General features: G+C 42.4%; 2 protein-coding genes across 4 annotated transcripts in view; one reads left to right on the top strand and one right to left on the bottom strand.

Moving 5' to 3' along the window:
• Positions 1-8,796, top strand: part of BRCA2 (BRCA2 DNA repair associated) — a 34,807-nt gene extending 26,011 nt beyond the window's left edge. For both annotated transcript variants that reach the window (XM_015623572.3, XM_015623579.3), the window contains 8 exons: positions 496-640; positions 3,398-3,519; positions 4,588-4,789; positions 5,022-5,188; positions 5,274-5,409; positions 6,017-6,273; positions 6,734-6,877; positions 8,151-8,796. In XM_015623572.3, coding sequence (XP_015479058.1) covers positions 496-640; positions 3,398-3,519; positions 4,588-4,789; positions 5,022-5,188; positions 5,274-5,409; positions 6,017-6,273; positions 6,734-6,877; positions 8,151-8,696 — 1,719 coding nt within the window. In that variant the 3' untranslated portion in view covers positions 8,697-8,796. The remainder of the gene's footprint in view (positions 1-495; positions 641-3,397; positions 3,520-4,587; positions 4,790-5,021; positions 5,189-5,273; positions 5,410-6,016; positions 6,274-6,733; positions 6,878-8,150) is intronic.
• On the bottom strand, positions 6,196-20,784 carry N4BP2L1 (NEDD4 binding protein 2 like 1). 2 transcript variants are annotated; one of them, XM_033515287.1, is made up of 6 exons: positions 20,421-20,784; positions 13,262-13,386; positions 12,429-12,517; positions 11,869-11,945; positions 10,026-10,275; positions 6,196-6,279 (listed from the first exon to the last, which is right to left on the bottom strand). In XM_033515287.1, the coding sequence occupies exons 1-5, from the start codon at positions 20,696-20,698 to the stop codon at positions 10,050-10,052; spliced, it is 795 nt and encodes a 264-aa protein (XP_033371178.1). In that variant the 5' UTR covers positions 20,699-20,784; the 3' UTR covers positions 6,196-6,279; positions 10,026-10,049. The 2 variants fall into 2 exon arrangements, with proteins under 2 accessions (XP_033371178.1, XP_015495636.1); XM_015640150.3 differs by lacking the exon at positions 6,196-6,279 and having other exon boundaries at positions 8,842-10,275.
• Between the last annotated feature and the right edge of the window lie 865 nt (positions 20,785-21,649).

The following is a 21,649-nucleotide window of genomic DNA, read 5'->3' as shown; positions in this document are numbered from 1 at the left end:
GAACAAGGCTCTAGTCCTGTGGAACCATCTCAGGCAGGAAAGTTCTCTGCAGAACTACATCATAATTCTTTTACAGCATCTAATCTAGGCTGCTAAAACAGACAAGTACAGGTGATGTGGAAAGACAAGTTGGGTAGAATGCAATCTGGTGTATTTATAAGCATTGAGTTTGATGGTTTATATCTTAATGTATCTACCAGTGGGATCCATTCATCATCTAAATTACAACACTGATTTACACTGCTTGAAGTTATGTCTTCTTGAGCTGTTAAATCATCTGGTTTTGGATACTGCTCCATTCCATGTGTCTTTGACAATTTACCAACCAATGCTGTGGGGTTTTGCCTTTTTTCTGTTCTACTGGAAGTACTTAAGGTCTGCTGCCTGTTCATTTTTAAAGCATTTTTGCTTAACAGTGAGTATGAAAGAGAAGCTAGATAATGTTACAAATAATTTTTAAAAAGTCTGTGTTTAGTTTTACTCTCTTTATTTTAGTGGATGGAAAAGACATCTGCTGGTTCCTACATTTTTCGTAACAGCCGAGCTGAAGAAAGGGAAGCTGCCAAGCACGCAGAGGATCAGCAAAAGAAACTGGAAGCTCTGTTTGCAAAAATCCAAGCAGAATATGAAAATCATGAAGGTAAGGCTTTCATTCTTTCAGAACGTGTATTAAGAACAGAAAAACATTTTGATGTTTTCAGAAAAGTCTAAAGAAATAGCCAAAAATCTTCTCTGGTGATAGAGAAGTGGAGATGGGATTTGGGGTTGTTTTCTTTGTTGTTCTGTATTGTTTCAGTTTTTTGCTTTCTGTGTAGCAAGACCTTTAGGTACAAAATGATTATGTGCTTATTTGCATGGCTTTGCAGCTGTCTAGGAAGCACCTCTTGAACATATTGGTAGCCAGGCCACTAAAAACTTATCCTTGAGATGATTCTCAGGGAAATGCTACAGAACTGTAGAATTCATAATTTCGTTTCATTCAGGGACATGGCACTGTAAGATTTCACCCAGAAGTGGGCACTGCTAGGATGTATCTCAGTAGACCTGAACACCAAGACTGAGCACCAAGCATCTTTTCTCATGAATAACTGCATGACGGTGCAGATACTGAGGTCAGTGGAGCTGCTCAGTGGGACAGGGACTCTGGGGACACAGGCCATGGAGAATGCTGAGGTACTGAATGCCCTTGGTTGGCAATCCCAGGTCACGGAGACCAAGGGAAATTCTGAAGCAAGGACCACCCTTGGTGGAAGAGGATCAAGTTAGAGAATGCTCAGGCAAACTGGACATTTGTAAGTCCATGGCTGATGACGGGATTAACTCAGAAGTATTGAAGGAGCTGACTGATGTCTGTGGGGCTGCTTTTGATCCTCTTTGAATGATCATTAGTTGATTGATAGAGGTGTCTGGAGACTGGAAGAAAGCAAATGTGTCTGCTGTATTCAGAAAAGACAGGAAGGAGCACCCAGGAACTACAGGCCAGTCAGCTTTACCCTGATCCCTGAGAAGGTGATAGAACAAGTAATCTTGGAAGCTGTTAAGTGGCACATGAAGGACAAAAATGTGATCTGGAGTATTCAGCAAGGATTCACCTGGGGGAAGTCATGTTTGGCCTACCTGACAACGTTCTGTGATGAGATCACTGGCTTGAGCAGTTGAGGCGAGAGTAGTGCCATTGTCTACCTGGACTTCAGAAGGGCTTTTGACACTGTGTTTCTTAACATCCACAGAGAGAAGCTGATGGGCTGGATGGGCAGGCAGGCAGGTGGATTTAAAACTGAACAGGAGGGCCCAGAGGGTGATGATCAGTAGCACAAAATCTTATTTTGGAGGCAGTAACTTCTGGTGTATGCCAGGGATGAGTACTGGGTCTAGTCCTGTTTTAACAAATTCATTAATGATCTGGAGAATGGGGCAGTGTACTTACAGCAGGTTTAATGCTGAAAATTAAGACAAGTGATACACTAAAGGATTATGCTGCCATCCAGAGGGATCTTGGCAGCTGAAGAAATAGGCTGACAAAAACCTCATGAAGTTCTACAAAGCAAATTGCAAATCTTGCACCTGGGGAGGAGCAGTGCCATGCACCAGTGCATGCTGGGGACCAGCCATCTGGAAAGCAGCTTGGCAGAAAGAGCCCTGGGGGTCCTGATGGACAAGCTAAGGATTGTTGCCAGAAGGTCTAAGAAGGTGATCCTTTCCTTCTGTTTAGCACTGGTAAGGCCACATGTGGAATGCCATGTCCAGTTCTGGGCTCCTCACTACAAAAGAGACATGGACACATTGGAGATATTACAACAGAGGATCATGAATGTGTTTAAGGAATTGGAGCATCTGGCATAGGAAAAGCTGAGAGAGCTGGGACCAATTGAGCTTGGAGAAGGCTCAGGGACATCTGATCAATGTACTTAAATACCCAAAAGGACACTGCAGAGAAGATGGAGATAGGCTTCTGTCAGTGGTGTCCAGTGACAGGTCCAGAGCCAAATGGACACAAACTGGAACACAGGAATTTCCCTCTGGACATCAGGAAACACTTTTTCACTGTGATGTTGCCTAGAGAGGCTATGAAATCTCCATCCTTGGAGATAGATATTCAAAAGCTCACTGGACATAGTCTTGGTCAGCTTTCTATAGGGTGGCCTTGCTTGAGCAGGGGGATTGGAGTAGATGATGTTCAGAGGTCACTTCCACTTCAACTTTATTCTAATTCTGTAATGGCTGACACTGTTCACCTCTGCCAGTGATTTCTAACAGTAGTTCTAGCATTGAATTCTTAGTTGAAATCAGAGATGGCCTTGTAATTCTTAACTTCACTGCTGTGACACTTGGTGTGTTGTTTTATATTTGGTAAACTTGTGTACATGGGAGTCTGCTATGCTGAAGGAGTTCATAAAATTCTGTCAGCAAAGTGACTTTACCTAAGGAGAAGGTAATAGTTTAATGTAAGTTTACTTGGTATTCAGCTGATGTCCTGAGGCAGGCCTGTGATCACCTGCTGTCCCAGATCTTGGTGTCTCTAAGACTTTTCTGCTGCATGAGTGGGAGAGGAAGTGATGGACATAAAGGAAATGTAGTTAAGTATCTATGAAGGTTCTTTGCAGCCCATAAAATCTCCCACCCTCTCCAAAGTACAGACGCTGGCAGATACTGGCTTCCCCAAAGTTTGTATAATATTCTAATCTATGTTGTATTTAAAGGAATAAGGTTTTTTTTTTCTGCTTGTACTTTTCTGATCTGTATATGCACACACACACATATACATCAATTCCTATACATGTATTTTGTGTTTTTATTCTGGCAAGGCATAAGTACTACTGTGCTTGTTACATAATTATTTTTTCCTTCAGTTTAAAGTGTATTGGTTGTACTCCACATAAAGACTTTTTCTCAACAGAGAGAACCAGCAGAAGAACACCAAGATCGCGGATAGTCACAAGACAGCAAATCCATAATTTGCAAGATGGTGCAGAACTTTATGAAGCAATTCAGAATGCATCTGATCCTGCTTATATGGAGGTAACTGTAGATCCTACTGGGCTAATTTTGAAAAGCTTGTGGAATAAATTAAAATTTAGTAACTCCTGCTAAAATCGACCATTAAATTACTTTTTGGTTTTGCTGCCTTTTTATATTTTGTACAGCATGCTTATTGCTAAATAAATTAATATGAAAAATTTTGAAAAAAACTTAATGAAGGCTTCTTGTAGTTGATTAATATTATCTTGGATGGCAATTTTCTCTTGGTATAAAAATCCAGGATATAGCACAATTAAAAGTTAATGTTACTTGTAATTTTATTACTTTGCTCTGTTTGCATACATGAAAACTTACTGCATCTCATCAGTCTAGAGTTTCATACACATATTCTTGCATTCTGTTCACTGAATTGTTTGAATAATTACATTGTCTTTATTGTCTTCATTCCCTGTTCCAGTTAAATCACAACTTTTAAGTGTTTATGCCTTTACTAATAAAGATGCAGGTAATTAGTCCCTGCCAGTTGCTAAAAATTAAATACATGCCTTGTCTTTTGAAAGTGAGGATCCTTGTCTATCATAAAGCCATATGATCTGTGTCTTCATTTGATAAAATGGTGTCCATGTCTCTGGAGCTGCATGTACAGGCATTTGGGTCTTGAAGGCTTGGTCAGAAAAGTGATGGGTTTGATGCATTTTAGTGTAAATCATTGTGTCAGCTCAAAGACAGCAGCCTTTGTGTACAACTCTTCCTTTATTCTTAGAGAAATTTTTCCTAATATGCCTTCATATTAAACAGACAAGCCTGCCTGTTATATTAACTATTCACCTTAGTTAAGCACTCTCAAGCAGGCTTCTCATTAATTGTCAGGTAAGATCAGTGTGTAGTGTAATGCTCTGCACAGACCAGAGAGCACCAGCTGAGCACCAGGTAAGACTGCTGCCTCCAGTTGTTTTAATAAACCTCATTCGAAGTCCTAATAGTGTATCAGCTGGAAATAAATTGCTTCTAACAGATGAACACTCAAGAAAGAGGCTATCTAAAAATCTTGAGAGTGTTTTTTTGATTAATAAAAAAGATACTGAGTTAATTTTCTCTTGGTTGCAGGGATATCTCAGTGATGAGCAATTAAAAGCCTTGAAGGCTTACAGGCAGCTGATGAACGACAAAAAACAAACTCAGATACAGGAACAATTCAAGAAGGCTATAGAGTCAGCAGAACAGGAAGAAAACGGTTGTTACAAAAGGGATGTGTCTGCAGTATGGAGATTATGTGTGGTAGACTACAGAAAGCAAGAAAAACATAAAGGTTAGTACTTGAAAAGTTATAAATAACTTTTGACTAAATGTGGTAACTGGCCAGCATAGGTGGATTTGAAGAGTTTCAGTTTCCCAACAGTATTTTACCTTGTAGTTTAATATTTCCAGTTTGATTATTGGCTTAGGGCTTTTGGACAGGAGGGTATGTTGTAGGTTTATTTTGTTTAAAAGCCTTCAAATTATTACTGAGCAGGAAACTGAGCTTCCTGTGCTGTTGTCAGGAGCAGTACTGAGTATCTGGCGCCCGCTGCCTGACGTGTGTTCCTTGCTGAAGGAAGGCGCTCGCTACAGGATCTTCCAGCTGTCAGCATCCCAGTCCAGGGGCAGGGCAGACTCCACCAACATCCAGTTAACAGCCACGAAGAAAACTCAGTATCTACAGCTATCAGTAGGTGCTTTAAGTGCATAAATGTGCATCATTAAAATGGATCACACTCTGTAAGTGTGGTAAATACTGAAGTTTTGTGTTTCAGGTATCACAGGAGATGCTGGTACAGATTTTCTTTCCAAGAAAGGCTCTAGAATTCACCAGTTTGTTGGATCCTTCTTTTCAGCCACCATGTGCTGAAGTGGATTTAGTTGGAGTTGTAATTTCTGTTAGCAGAACAGGTATGTTGTGGACCACATTCATGTCCTCCCATTGAATAAGTACTGAATTATTTATTTCAAAAGTCAGTTATCATGGTGCTGTACCTGCATCTCAGGCCTGTGAAAACCTGCTAATAAAGCCCATCACAGTGACATGCTGGCAGATAAATCTATATTTCTGACGAAAAACTGTCTCTGCTTATTAGTTCAGGAAGTTAGTAATGCAGGATCCAAGCTAAAAAGCAGCTTATATTTACATATTTTTATATTTATATTTTTTCCATAAATGGTGGGCGTAAGTTCTCACATCTGTGTTCAGCATCTGCAGAAACACCATCGTGCATGTACATGAGCTCTCTCTTTTGTGTAGCGTCATGGAATGAGTGGAATTCAGGCACTGGAGCTCAATGGAAGCAGTGGATAGTCTTCAGGATAAAAAGGAGTATTGCTTTTAAAGACAACAATATATAGAATTTGAAAGAAGCATGAGATTGCTGTCACCACACAGATGGGCTGGCATGTAGCTCTTTCAAGATGTGTGTGACTTTTTTTTTTAGTAGATACAAATTACAGTACCTTTACTTAAAGACATATAAAGGTTTAATTCAGACTTCTTTTGTGCATTTAGGTTTCACTACTGTAGTGTACTTATCTGATGAAAGCTATAATTTAGTGGCAATAAAGATCTGGACAGATCTCAGACACTTGGCTGTTGAAGATGTAGTTGTCCGCTGCTCACTCATTTCTGCAAGCAACCTTCAGTGGCAGTCTGAATTCAGATCAGAAATTCCCGTGCTGTTGGCTGGAGATCTTTCTTTATTCTCAGCCAGTCCAAAGGAATGTTATCTTCAAGAGAAGATTCATGAACTGAGAAGTGTGATAGAGGTAAACCTGTAGAGGTGTTATTTGATGGTTAGCTTTAGTTACTGCTGTGTTACATCCTTCACCAAAAAGTCTGTTAGTAATAATAAATCTTTAAAACAAATAATGCACATAATGCTGAATTTGAGGGGGATTTTCTGGGAGATGGAGTAAGATGTCAATGCAATTTTCCTGGGGTATTGAATGTCTTGATTTTTTTGTTGTTTTGTTTTGTTTTTTTTCAACTCATCCAGCACTGTCTTTAGGAAGTGCCACAGAATCTCTGGCTGGCAAAAGATCTTGTACCTGTCAATAGGAGATCTGCCATGGACAGAAAGTGCAGCAATCATCTGTGTTGTTGGTTTGATATAAAATAAAATTCCAGTGGGATAATGATGAGAAAAGTTTTAAATGTAGTGTATATAGTACTTGCATAGTTTGAAAGTCAACTATTCTGCATTGCAAACTCTGTTCTCCCTTACAGAACATGGCTTCCTTCTGCTCTGATGCAGAAAGTAAACTGATGAATTTGCTACAAAAAAATCTCATGCTTACACCCAGTTTAACTAAAAGATGTGGCTTGGAAAACCCCTCTCCTTCCTGCAGCTATACAGAGGATAAAAGTTTGGTAAGCTTTTGGTAATTAATGCTGTGTTTGTACTGGCAGTACATGCAGTAAGGATTTAAGGAAGTGTTATAGCTGTGGTGAATGGTCTTGGTTCTCAGTCTGCTTCATCCAGTCTTTTCAGGGCAATGCAATGCAAGCTGATTAGAAGCTTTTCCTGTGTGTGTGGGTTTAGGATTACTCCCCAGGAGGAGCCATGAGATAGATTGTCCTTCCTCCAAACAGTACATGAAAACTTCCCCTTGTGGCCTGTATTTCCACAATGGTACCTTAAGTATTTTGAATTTAATGTGAGTAAAATTAATCATCCTTTCTTTGTAGATGATTTAGTCCAAGGAAAAATCTTGAAATCCATTTTTATTTCAAGGCATTCTGCAGTTCCTACCTTTGTTGAGAGAATTTACTTCCTGGTCTTTTTCTAGATATTGTTTACTATTTCTAGGATTTAGAAGGGAAGAGATATCACCTAGTAACTGTATTTTAGCAGTTTTGACAAAAATTGATTTAAATAGTACTCAGGCTTCCCATGAAAGCTGCTGGTGGTGAATTGCTTCTGATGTGGAGTACTGAGCACAGTCAGAACAAAAATGTTTCCTGCCATGGGTTGCAAGGGAGGTGTAAATACCTTGGTGTGATATCAGTTCCTGGGGACTAAGTTTAAGCTTATAAGGCATCCTTTTCCATTTCAGAGGGAGGGCTAATGTTTAATTCTGGAGATCTAGTTTATATATTTTATAGACTAACTAGTTTATATTTTTATAGCTTATTAAATACATTAATCATCTTTAAAAAATAGGAGACATTAAGTGTATTTGCAAGACTGTTGGAAAGCTTTGCTATGCAGCATCTGTCTTGTGTGTCTTGATGTCTTAAATTTTTTGGTCTATATTCTATCCTGGTTTTTCTTCAAATGTTTTTTCTCCTTTTTACTTATTTAACTAATCACGTGTGGAGGGCATAGCCAAGGCAGTAGAAGACTCATGAGTGCTTTGATTTAGATACCATCTGCCATAGAAAATTCCCGTATATTTTGCTTAGCTCTTAGAAACAAAATGTAAATGTACAGATAAACAGTGATTCATCAATAACAGCACTTGAAGGAATAATATTAATCAGCATCAGGAGATACCAAACTAAACTTAAATGGGATATGAATGATGATGTAGTGGTTTTATGTCGGAGGGAGGGGGGGGTTTCCCCCAGTTTTTGGAAGTCGTTGAGGAATTTCATGAAACAACATTCTATTCAACACAAAACTTTTTCTCTTTTTTCCCAGATCTCTTCTAAAATTGAAATAAAGCATCAAAGCCCTTTGTCAACTTGGACACCAAATATGAAACTTGTCACACCAGGGTCAGCAAAAACACCTTCACCTGCTACAGTTAATGAAGACCATCTCAAAACCAGCAAAAAGAGAAAAGCTATGGACTTCCTCAGCTGCATACCTGCCCCTCCACCACTGACACCAATATGTTCAGTAATTTCTCCATCTGTTAAAAGAGCATTTCAGCCTCCACGAAGTTTGGGTTTACAGCACAGCAAGTCACCTAAAGACACAGATCAGAATATTGGCCGCGTCACCCCTTGCAGAAAAGTGAGAGAAACTGTCCATCTTCCTGAGAATGACTTGGTTGCTGATGAAGAACTGGCAATGATTAATACACAAGCACTCGTGAATAATTTACCAGAAGAAAAGAAGATGGATTGTGTAAATGAAAACAGCAATGCAACAGCTAATACTTTATCTGATGATATTTCATCCAGAAATAGTTCCAGGTCTACTGGGGAAGCAAATAACTCATCCAAAGCAGTTCTGAAGTAGCTGAGGCTCTTCAGAAAAACCCAAAGGAACCTGAGGACTCATTACCAGCCCACAGAATGCTACAAAGACCAAAATCCCAAAAATGCTGCTAATGTGTATGTACAGTATTGTGTATATTTCAAATTCAAATTATTTTTACACTTTGTACATTAAAGCTTGATTGTATTTAATAAAGTTCTATTACACAAGCAGACTCATTAAATAACACTTCATTTGCAAAATAGTTTGAAGTTTAGTATGCAAACACTTCTCACAGAGATGTATTGTACAATAGCATCAGTGTGGCTGAAGGTTTGATGACATTTTGTAAGCCATTGATTCTGTTCTTATATTACAGCAGGATCTTTGTTTTAGTCTAAAGCCATCAGTTTTGTTACCCTCTGCAACATTAGAATAGTTGTTTGGCTGCCCAGAGTGGCACAGGGCATAATAAAGAGCTCTTACTTTCACCAAACAGAACACTTTAATTCTGAAATGCTGCTCTGCTGTTCTGGTACGGTTCTTGTACTTTCCTCCTCAGACTTTCCATCTAGCCCTAAAAGAGGTTTAAAGAACAGCTGTGATTATTTGATTCACAGCAAAATGCCATGCAGAGTTATTACTAAATAGCTCCTTGGTCTGGGTTTCCGCTTCAGCTGTTCAGAGCTGCTCCTGTAGCCTTGTTCCCACTTAGGAGATAACATGCACAAGCCTAACACTAATGTTTCAGTTTAGGAGCCTCTCCATCTTGGGATCAGTGAACTCCTGTGTCTCAGCAAGAGGAAGAGCTAAGTTTGCTCTGTTGAAGTGTTTTGCTTTCCGGCTGGAGGAAGGTTTGTGGGTAAGACCAGAATGAATCCACTCTGCAGAGAGGGAACATCAAATCTTGCTACAATCTGTTGAGCTACTTTGGTCATCATTCACTTCGTATCTGAAAGTTACAATAATGCTGAAGGCAAGACGGTAGATACAAAAAGTTTATACAGTCAGATATAAAGCATTAACATGGCAAGAAATGCCAGTTGTGTGGGAAAAGAATTGGCCACAATGGCATTAAGACAGAAATAAAATTAGGAATTTCTAGCATCAGACTGTGAGGAATTAAAAAACATCCAAAATATAGCATATGGTAGAGCCAGTACATTTCACATGCCTGGAGGGATTTTCATGAAGGAAGAGGGATGAGAAGGAGTACAGTGGGTACAGTGCTCTTACTGTGGTCATGTAGAGCTGTGAGAACACAGTCCAAAGCCATTTAAAAATTTGTAAGAAATAAAAAAGACAAGAATAAAAAACAGGTTAGAAAAAAATGTAAAACTAGAGACTCTTGTACCCTGATAATTAAAGCACCTGGGAATGCAGTTAAGTGTTGCTTCAGTTAAATGTCACATTTGTGCGTGCCATGCCAGGTCTTCTCCTCCGGAAGGCAGAAGGGTGGGTGGGGTGGGGACCTGTGCCATGAGCTGCACTTGCTCCACTGTAGCTTCCCTCATCCCTGCTTGGTTTTTCGGACTGGAGAACACTGTGGAAAGTAACATTGTGCTCGTATTGTTCTTTCATCCGTTGTATCTTTTCCCGAGGGACATGATGAATATTTCTTCTGTAGAGTCAACAGTAACAGAAAATACAAGTATTTAGCTGCCTGTGTATGAGAGGTTATCTTCAGTTTGCTGAAGTTCCTGACAGGTTCAGTGTAATGGTTCAGGTCTCTATTGATCTCTTTCTGGCCCTCTTTTTCAAGTTACTGTTCACTTCTACCTACTTCTTAGGAATATTATTGTGACTGCTGAAAGACATAGCACCATGATTTTTGGGAGGCAGGCAGGACACGGTAAGTTGACAAATGTCCAAAAGAAGAGTTGTGTAGAGGATCTGTGTGGTATTTTATACGAGTGTTGCTGTGTTTTAGCACTAACAGCGTGTTGGTCTCACTGAGCTTTTGTACAGCTGGGGTAGCAGCCAAGGGCTGCAGCCAGCCCAGACACCGACATAGCTGCAAAGATAGAGGTCACAAACTGCTGCTGCTTGGAGATCAAGTAGGGAAATGTCACACATGATGTGGCTCAGGCTCCAGGGTAGATTGGCAAGTGACAAGTTTGAGAGGCAAGGAAACACCATGCTCAGACATGCAGGGCTTTCTGGATAGAGCAGCCAGAGTAGCACCAGCCACAATCCCTCCCCTAGTTAGCGGGAATTGTCTTCCCAAAGACCACCAGGAATTTCTGTCTGCAAACACTGAATATCTTTGGGTTTGCCATTTAGTGCCTGAAGGCACAACTTGTGCCCTAGTGAGTGTTATGTGAATTAGCTTTATAATGCTGCTGTGAAAAGTCAATGTGTGTCAAGTACTTAATAAAACAAATTGCGAATTACTGAGCAGCTCTGCCTACAAAGAATGATCAGATTGTGCCCCTGCAGTGCTCCCCTGCCAATGCTGCTGAGGCCAGAGCTGGTTGACAGCTCAGGTTGGTGGTGTCCTCACCTGTCCCCAGCCCTGAGCCATCATCTGCCATGTCCCACCTCTGGGCCTTGGCCCTCTGCCATTTGTGTCCATCACACACAGACGGGAGCAGCATTAATTTTTGTCTAGAGCTCCTGGCTGGTAGAAAACAAATCCATCCATTACAATGAAGTGCCCATGCCTTGTTTTCTTGCACTAACAAGTTAGCATGTGTTATCTTCTGGATTTGGTAGCTGGGAGAGCTACTGGATACACTCTTTATATCCTTTTTGTGTGTATATGTGTGTTAAGGTCTTTACAAAGATCCTGTAGAATGCCGTTTCCTACCCACACTTGGTGTACCATCCCTCCATGCTGCAGCAGGACAGTCTATACTATATACTGTCTATACTGAATATTGTCTGTAGTACTTAGATTCAAGTTTGTGCCCAAACAAAAGAGACTGCTGCTCAAAATACAGAATGAAAATCGGGGCTCCTGCCCCATCAAGCTTGCAGCACAAAAACAAGCTTCAGAGCTTGTTTTTTCTACTGCCTGACTCACTTCAGGCTCTTTCAGGACTGAATTCATTACAGACCAGGTAGTCAGTAATGGAAATTTTCCACAACGATCCTTCTGTTGTCATTTACCAGGCTACATTCTTCCTTATATGAAGAGGAAGAAGGCTGGCCTTCTCAGAGCCTGACAACAAAATGACAAGCTGTCTGCTCCAGCAAAGAGAAAACTATGTACCTTGTCAGTTCTTGAACATTGAATTTCCATGGTGTATCCGGTTCTTGGAATGTAACTTCGTATCTATTTTCATGTGCCTGAAGGACACAAAAGTGACATTATGAAACTTCACTAAAAGAATTGCCACCTCTGACAGAACTCCTGACACGACACACCAATGTGTCTTGAAAGACTTTAATGGTGTGTTTTTCACAAGTCATGAACTACAATTATAAATCATATCTTGATATATTTGTCAACAAAGAGTTTGGGAACTGTTCGGTTCATGTCACTACTGGGGAAGGGTGTGATGTCCTCAAGACCAAGGTGTATCAGGGCAGGTTCAAAGGCCATTAATTTTTTTAAGTAGTTTTGCCTCCACTGAGTTACAAAGCTGACCAGCTAAACAACTACAGTGGCACCTCTGCCCCTCCTTCATCCCAATATCCATCCTTAACTATAATTAGAGAACTATAGGAAAACTGAAGTAAATATTTTTAGCCTTGTGAAGAACGTTTTCAGTCAGATCAACTTGTGTCATATAAAGGCATATAAAAGCAATAAATGGGAGCTTTCCCTACCATCATCACATAAGGCTTCATTTCCCAGGCATGGATGTTGGTATTATCAATAATAACAGGGCTTTTCCCATTCTTCATTGCTTTGCGTGCTGCAATGTAACACATCAAGTAAAGCTAAAATATATTAAATATCAGAGCCAGGCCTTACTAGCCCTAAAGTGTCCTTTCTGCTCGCACACTTGGCTCCCCACCAGACCTGGTCTTGCAGCTACCACCCAAATGGGAGCTGAGATCGGTGCCCAGCAGCTCTCCTGGAAAAGGAGAAAAAGGAGAAAAGCCTCTGGCTGATCTGAAGAATTAAACATACTTAAAACAGCCAAAAATTATTGTCATTTGCAGATCCCCATTACATGATATCAAAGTATGTTCACCATCACTACAAATCCCTTCAGAGCACAGCCAAAAAAGCATGGTACAGTGACTAGAGACCTGGGTTGTTTAATTCTCAAACTCAGCCTGCAAGTTTTCTTCCTGTCTATCATTACATTCCCACCCCCCTCCAGGTCAGGACAGACACCTAAGAAGTTAGAGGTGAAAGCTGTGGTGCCTATACTGCAGGGAGCAGCTGCTGGGATGGTGTCTGAAGAGTATCAAAATTCAGCAGTGCTTCCTCTAAAATAACATTAACCAACCTCCAAAATGTTTTCTTTAACAAATTTCCCTTTTATAAGTCAAAAGAAATCAAAACAGAAGTGGTAAATGTATTTTTTCAGTTAACACCCCATGAGCTGCAGTGTATGACACCATCTTGAGATATTTCATTTTGGGTGCTAAGTTTAAAGACAGCCTGAAATGCAAAACTTTTGCACAGCCCCTGGATCGAGTTTGGTCACCTCTTTTCTGGTTCCACTTGTGTGCATCCTCTAGGAAGTCAGGCTCAAAGACGTAGACACCATTTTCAACAAAGAAGTCATCAGTACTAAGGACCACAGCACCAGGGTGGTCACGTTTCAGCTGTCTGCAGGGGAAAAAAACCCAAAAATATGAAAGAAGGATTAGCACCTGGTCACACCCTTTAACAGTGACCATTAAATCATGACCTATTTGAGTGCTCTGTAAATACACAAAGTGCTTTATTTGAAAAATCCCAATTTAAAGGATCTGGGAGTACTGCAATCAGTAGATGGACACGTAGGAAGAAAGGAATGGAGCTTGAAGGTGTGGCCTTGGTTTCTTTAATTCAGCGGAGAAATCTACACAGACTATCAACATCGAGTCTTTAATCTTATTAATATATTCAGCTCTCCTGAGTAATCTGAGGAAGAGGGATTGTACAGAGAAGAACAAAAATCCAGCAACCCAAACCTGCTTATCCAGGCATGGAAGTTGGTGTCAGAAGACAATTCGATGATGGGAATTTTGCTACAGAGATTTCTGAAGATAACCAGGAGGAAGGATTTGTCATTTAGTGAAGATGGTCCAGAGACCTGTCATTTTGGTTTGGGGGGCTTTTCTGACTGTAAAGCAGGTAGCACTTTTTAAAAATTTTAATTTGAAAACAAGTATCTGAGTGATAAGTGAATATTTTTTGTTATTTTATGCAATTTTATGGTTCTTATCACTTGTCCCTGTTCCACTTAATCATCCTCTTGTAGAGTTATTTTTATATCTTCAGCTTTTAAACAAATTTTATAAACAAATCTGAGTTTATAAAAAATATTTTATAGACAAATTTGCAGATCCATAGAGCAGACTGCTGTGGTGAGTGGCACTGGGCAATCCCACTTCCCTTCACACAGGTGTGTGTCCCCCAGAAGTGCCAGGGATGCCACGGGGAGGGGATGTGTGTCCTGCTGGACACTGACCAGCTGCCCCACAGGCAGCCACTGGCTCTTGGAGGTGGAAGGAAGTGCTGCCTTGTGTGGAGGTTTAGATGATGAAGCATCCCTCTGCCAGTCCTTAGAGACTTAAAAAAGAAGAAGCAACAAAAAAGCAACCCTTAATGTATGACTGTGTTCCCATTTGTGCATAATCCAGATTTTCTTTGTGTCCATAGAAAGAATTGTCCTTTTTTTTTTTTCCCAAACAGAGAAGAGTTGGGGGAGGAGGAAGTCTCTGCAAGAAGTCAGGGAGAGCCCATGGTATCACCCCTCTATTTCCAGTCTCTCTAAGGCACAGAATGTCTTGGGAAAACAAAGAAAGGTCAATCAAGAAATCCTGTGTCTTGCAGACATGAATGCTGCTGCCCTGCTGTCTCATACCACACATGGTCTCCAGCCCCTTAAATGAATCATTTCAGCTTTCCTAATAAAACTCTTCTCCTTCCATCCCCACAAGTTGCAAAATAACCATTTCTCAATGTCTTATCTATGGAAAAGGTGTGTCCAGGTTATCAGCAGAAGAACAGGCACCCAGACAGAAAAACCTTAATTCTGTCATCCAGCTCTGTTCCAACCCTTTACTTACCAGCTGTACCCTAATCTGCCTGCAAGCAGCAGCTCTTCATTAGGACTGCAGGGTGCATTTAGTTGAATAAATGTCAGCTTCTGACTTTGCTGTGTCTCCACTGTAACTTCTACCATCTGTTGATTAATTAACATTACTTCGTGGTGGGGTCCACCCCAGCGAGCAGTGACTCGGTGATGGAGCCAGGACTGGGCTGTACCCCCTGTCACACATCATCCAGAAACTACCTCTCCTTGTCTTGGAGCCCCAAAGGGATGTTTTATTCACAAAATTACTGCTGAGAAAACTGATTTAAGAAAAGTCATGTTTTAAACTGTTAGCAAACAGTAAAATTTTGTTGCTTTAATTTTGGCCCCAGGCAAAGAAATTCTTCTAATGAAAAGCACAGCAACACCTAATACTTATCTAGTTACTGCAGTGGATAACCTGATATATTCAGGTCTCACTATGATTCAGCACCTCACCCTTCCCACTGCTTTACTCATTGCAATTTGTTCTCTAAAAAATTGACTGCTAAAATATGTGTTATCTCTTTAGCTACTAATAGGCACATAAAATTGTGCACATTAATAAAATATCTCAAGACTATTCTTTTTTTCTTGCTCAGTATTTCTTTTTAAAGTGTTCTTAACCAGTGCAAATTTTAAAATCCATTTTCTTAGCACATACCTTAATGAATTTTCAACACTGAGAGCTTTGATATTAACCCTCAAGCAATCTAAAGTGTAGGTGAGTATCTGTAAGCTCAGTCTACAGTCCTCACATCAATAATTAAAGTAGATAAAACTTGTGTTTCAAAGGAGGAAAAATATGGGACAAAATGAGCTGAGAGCTGTGAATTACAGTCACATTTGCTATATTCATGCCAAATGAGCTCCTGCTAGCAGCAGCATATGAAAACACGAAGTGCAAAAAGGATGGTTTACCTTCTGTTTATTTTGCTGGTTTTAACTTTTAGATTTCCAAAACAACTTCGCTGAAGTTTACAGCTGTTTTCTGTAATCCCTTCCATATTGGCCACAAAGCTGACAAAACTCCTATTTCTTCTCTCCCTTATCATTCCAAAGGGCACCAAGAACCCTTTCATGTGTTCTTTACAAAATGAGCCTTCCACAATCTTTACAGGACCTCAGGCTGGTTTAGAAGAAAGGTCCTGTATAATCACATCAGGCTCTTAATCACTGCAAGCAATTAAAATACCTGTATTTTAGAAAAATACACCAGCTATGCAAAATGGGAGGGCTTGTGACCATGGTTATTTATGAATAAATCTTGAACTGCCCTGTAAAAAGAAAATTACCCACCGCTGGTAGGTCAGTAAGTGTAAAGCTTACTAAGGAGGAAAAGAAAAATGCAATCTCTTTGCAAGATCAAAGGACACATAGCAGCTATGTTAAGGAGGAAAAGAAAAATGCAATCTCTTTGCAAGATCAAAGGACACATAGCAGCTATGTTTGCATTTTTTAAAGAAGCCACTGAACTGGAAGCACTGCATTGTGACAGGCAGCATCTGTGAAAGGTTCAGTATTAATTTGCTTTGGACATGTAATTGCACAGTGCTACATCTCTTCATCTTGCAGTGGATATCGTACCTCCTTCACCTTGTAGTGGGGTAAGGAGAAAAGGGTTTGAGGAGATTTATTTTATGCAGAGGAAACATCCCCCGTTCTTTTCTTACTTGCTTATCCTTTGTAGGTTCTGAAACAGCATCAAACCTTTGTTTAGCAAAGGATAGAGCATAAAGCATTTTGCATTTATAGGTTATCATACTTTTCCATCAGAAAACTTGAAAATAAATTAATTTCTGATAGCAGATTGAAAGAAACATTTTCAGTGCTCAGAAGGCCACAGAATGGCATATCAGAGACCAGAACATGTATGTACTGGCACCACTTGCTCCAGCCACTCTTCCCAGTGTTAAGTGTTCTGTGGCATTTAAAAGGTGTCTAAAAACCTTTTGTTTCAGCAGGAAAGCAGGACTGTGAGAGCTGGAGCATATGCCCAGTGCTTGTCACTGTCTGTTGTGTTTGAAGAACTCCTGGTGCCCCGAGGACTTTGCCTGGCCAAGCCCAGGTGCTGCTGGCAGAGCCCTGCCTTTGCCTCACCCACGGGTCTGCTTCATAAAGCACCAGGCTCGTGTTGTATTTGACCAAGGCACTCAGGAGACTCACCTGAAGTGGTTTCACACAAAGGTACATGCTTACAGTGCAATGCTGCCTGGAGGCAGGAGCTGCAGAGCTGAAGTCCACGAACCCATCAGAGCTGTAGTTCCACAGCGGGGTTGGGTGCTGGGAACGCTGGGAACAGCTGGCCTAGGTCTGGAGGTGCTGGGATAAACGGGGCAACAGCAGCAGAGAGAACTGGAGAGGACAGATTGCACCAAGCAGTGATGCCTCAGTGCCAGCACATTTTTTTCCCTCCTGCTCTTAAAGATGACTTGCTCTGTGCTTCACAAGGGAGTACAAGAACAAGCTTATTTGAGCAAAAAATCAACAGCTGTGGCTGAAAAGTTACAAGTTTGATCATGCCCAGCCTATAGTACTTGAGTCAAACTGTTAGATAAAGGGTTAGTTGTAAGCTGAGCTGTGCAGCACAGCAATGTGCTGATGGAGAGCTAGAAATGCAGCTACCATGCAATGCAGTTTGCTGGGGAAGCAGGTATGAGCTTGTTCATAGCTCACTGAAATTTTGGAGGCATTTTAGGAAGTATAGCTGCCCCTGCACCTCAGATAACCTTTTTCTTAGCAGCTGCCTCAGTGCGATCACAAAACCTGCACTGGGAAGTCAAGGCCAATGTGTTCAGGAGCATGGCCAACACACCTGAAGGAGGCTGATGGAGGCGTGACTTCCAGGTGTCCATTCTCCTTCACAATTCTGTGACATTCTGTGAATGGTTAAAGGGAGGTAGCTGGGGCCACCTAAAATATGTGGTTCAGGGAAGCCCATCATTAATAATGAAGCTGCTGGAAAGGTGTGAAGCTGGGTGGTGAGCAGATCAACTCCTCCTGTATCACTTGTTGGTCCTTTGCTGTCTTTACCAGAAACCAAAAACCAGACCTGAACTGATCCATGCCAGTGTAGGGCTGCTCTGAGCTGGGAACAACCAGGATGAGGAAATCATTTTAACAAAAATGCCATAACTAAAAGTTACAAAGCTGTACCTAAACTCTGCTGAGTGATATTAAAAGGTCAGGGAAACAAGCCATGGATCCAAGGTTGTTCCTAGGTCTGTGTGACAAATGGAAAACGGGCCTTTTGACTGGAGTTATCACTGGGTTGCTGTATCACCAGTGATAACATTCATGGTTTGTGACTCACAAGCACTGTGAAGAAGTAGAGGTTGTGACAGAAGTACAGAAATACCGGCTGATACGCAGAATGAATGAATGTAGATGTGTGTGAAAGCACCAGAAGAAAGAACAGAGCAAAGGCTAAAACAATGGTACCCACTGACAGCCAGGACCATTAACAGCAATAAAACTGGGACAGGTGCTGTTTACACCCCTCAAGGCCAGCACTCAGCTGAGGCCCAGCACTGGTGACCTGCCACAGGAAAACCCGTGCTCTGAGAGCAGGAGGATGGGCAGCACATCACACCAGCCTCTCCATCATCCTGCTTGTTCCAAGAGGGGTAGATGTCCAAAATGGGAAAATTAATATAATGGGAGGGAAAAAAACCTACCTAAGATTCATATAGCACCGAGTAAGCAGAATTCACAGGCAAAAAAATAGCAGTATAGGAGCTGTTGGCTGGAGATGGCACAGCAGACCTGGCCAAAACCCACCCTGTCACCACCAACCAACAGCAACCCAGCAGAGAAAGTGAGGATGGGACAGCTGGCAGTCCTTGTCTGCTCAGATTTTGGGCAGACCACCTCTGCAAATGCATCTTGATGCTTGCAAGTATTAAGTTGTGATATTGAAAGTGAATAAAATCTGAGAAAATAAACCTGAATTTATAAAATGAGTTTACAGAGTGCTTTTGCAAATAAACAACCACCTTCCTCCTCCAGTGGGATCTCACACTGAGATCTGTTGCAGTAACTTCTTGCAAACTTTCCCTTGTGCAGACCATAGCATTTACCAATACCAAAAGGTATGCAGTGTGAGAACAGCAAAAGAATTCTCTTGGTACAGTACTTCACAATCTGGACAAGGTTAAGGAGAGGCACTAAATGCTGCCTTTTGATCTGTGTGCTGCTGAACAGCTAAACACAATGATGCGATTAACAGAGGCTGGAAACAGTAAGATACTCAAACGTTCATCTCACAGAAGACTACTACAATATTTACAATTGATTTTGTAAATATGTCCTCAACAATTAACCTTGTGTTTTGACTTAAAAAGTACAGGTGAGTACAGTTACTTGCACTGCCTGAGAATATGTCCCCAAACCTTTATGTTCTTACTGTGCAATGAGAAGACCTAAATCCCCCTGAAGGAACAGGTCCACACACAGCCTCTTACGGGAGAGGTGTGTATTTTGGGTGTGAGCAAAACACAGCATCTGGCAATTCATAAAATAAATTTGTTTGCCAAAGTGCAGTGAGGCAGAAGGCCCAGTGGGTCAGGGAAGTTGTACTGAGAAGGGGAAACTGTAGATGAACCCAGTGTTTTACACAGCTTTGTGCTGCCACCTCTCACAGCAGAGCCCTTCCAGCGGCAGCCCATGATCCCACCATGGGTTCTTCAGCCCAGCAGCGTAAGAAGACAGGGAATGTTCCTCTTTTGACAGAGAGTGGGTGGCACTGGGAGCTGAGTGATACCAAACTGTGAGATTTTGTGATACCAAACTATGGCTGCACAGCACACTGTGGTGCTGCTTCCCAGCACTTCCCACTGTGTTTTCCCACCTATTTACAATCAGCCTTTGAGCTGTTGGAGAGTGGAGTGGTCTCCTCTGCTCATTTTGTACACTGCTAAAGCTCTGACCAGGAGTCCAGGACATTATGAAAACAGAAGTCAGAGTTGTCAGTTTTCAGCCAGAGAGAGGAAGTTTTTTGCCATGTTCATGAGTAAACACAAAAAAAAAAAAACAGAAAACCAAAAAAGCCAACCCAACAAAACCAAACCAATCAACCAAAAAATAAAATTTAAAAAAATTAAAGAAAGAAGGAGAGGAAAGGGGAAAGGAAAAAGGGGAAAGGGAAAAAGGGGAAAGGAAAGAGGAAAGAGGAAAGAGGAAAGAGGAAAGAGGAAAGAGGAAAGAGGAAAGAGGAAAGAGGAAAGAGGAAAGAGGAAAGAGGAAAGAGGGGCCACCACAAATCTGACTCCTTTGAGAAAAGGAACAAGTACCGTCTCGTTTGGGGTGATCAGTCCATCTCACCACAAGCATCCCTGTAGGTAGAGCTCGCTCAGAGCAGGAGCTCGCACAGTCCCACGGCCAGGACACCCATACACGGCCACAGGTGCCCGGGACAGCGCATTCTGGAGCGGGTCTGGAGCCGGGGGAGTTCCGGGCGGCTGCCAAGGCTCCGGCGAGGCTCCCGCTTCCCCCCGATCCCAGCCCAGCCCTGTCCCGGCGGCTCTGCAGCGAGTGCCGGGCTCCCGAAGCACTGCCCCGCCCGGGGCCGGGACACGCTTACCTGGCCAGGGTGCTCTTGCCGGCGCCCGGCAGCCCCCTCAGCAGCACCAGCCTCCCGCCGCCGCCGGCCCGCGGGGGCCGCAGGCTCAGCCCCGCCAGGGCCTGCAGCAGCCGCTCCTCCGGGGCCGTGGAGCCGGGACCGGGCCCGCCGGGACGCGGGGTCGGGGCCGGCCCGGGACGGGGGGCCCGGGGCAGCCGCTCCGCAGCTCGGCCCCGGGCCCGGCCCCGCGTCCCTCGGGCCCCGCGGGAGGGGCCGGGCCGCAGAGCTCGCCCCTCCATGTCCCGGGCGGCCGAGACTTTGCCCCGAGAAATCGAAAGCTGCGGGAGCAGAGACACGGGAAAGGACGGGCGGCTGCACAGCCAAAGCTACGGCACTCGCTGCGGACCCGGAACTTTGGCCCGAGATACCAGCTCCAGTTATTTAAAGTCAGGACTATTCTCCGGATTCTCAAAGGCAGGAAAACACAAGGCAGCGGTGCCGGCGTTCCAGTCCCACGTGCTGCCTCTCTGTATTGCGAACTGGGGGGCAAGCCCGAAAGGTGAGAGGAATGACAGGTTTGTCTTTACAACCAAGCTGTGGGTCTGCTGATGAGATGAAACTATCACTGAGAGATAAACAATGGGACGGATTCCGCTGATTGAGTGAAAGATGAAAGGGACACTGTGGAAACACCATAAATTCCACAAGAGTTAAGAGGGGGTTATACACGAGAGGGGAATCTTAGGTATTGGGCATTCCGGGAAGCCTGTACCTCTCAAGTACCTCAACCTATGAGGAAAGAGAGAAGGGACAAACGGCCGGGAATTAGGATAAAAAGGAGGCTGCGCCCTCCAAAAATTTGAGAGACCCCAAGGGAATGCCCCATGGCCTCTCCCTTTATTCAAATCAAGTAAAAGGACTCCTATATCTCCTTTTTGGACATACACCTCTGGTGTTTGTGGATTAATTTTCCTGACAAAGGGAATGAAGCCCAAAAGAGAAGTGGGGCAGGTTACAGGACACCAGGTATGCCCAGAGACTTCTTCACTGCCAATCCCTTCCCTAGCAATGAGCTATGGGAGTCCTCTTCAGCCACAGCAGGGACAAGGATGCCAAGGGAATGTAGCTAAACAACTGCCCAGCATGGAACAAATGAGCCTGTGCATCACACGCTCACTACACCACCCTAATTTTTTATTTTTTCAAACATAATATCATAAGAGAAAGTAAAGGAGGTCTTAAAAATTTCT

This window comes from Parus major, chromosome 1 (assembly GCF_001522545.3).
Source record: "Parus major isolate Abel chromosome 1, Parus_major1.1, whole genome shotgun sequence".
NCBI classification, from domain to species: domain Eukaryota; kingdom Metazoa; phylum Chordata; class Aves; order Passeriformes; family Paridae; genus Parus; species Parus major.
Note: the sequence above shows the minus strand (reverse complement) of the source record. Positions and strands in the feature narration are given on the sequence as shown.

Excerpts from the sequence above, each read along its gene's own strand:
- N4BP2L1 (XM_033515287.1), bottom strand. The coding sequence starts at position 20,698 with ATGGAGGGGCGAGCTCTGCGGCCCGGCCCCTCCCGCGGGGCCCGAGGG. Across the intron at positions 12,518-13,261 it reads CAAGTGGAACCAGAAAAGAG|CACGCAAAGCAATGAAGAAT; the intron begins GTGACCAAACTC and ends GTTACATTGCAG. Across the intron at positions 10,276-11,868 it reads AATGTTCAAGAACTGACAAG|AAGAAATATTCATCATGTCC; the intron begins GTACATAGTTTT and ends TTGACTCTACAG.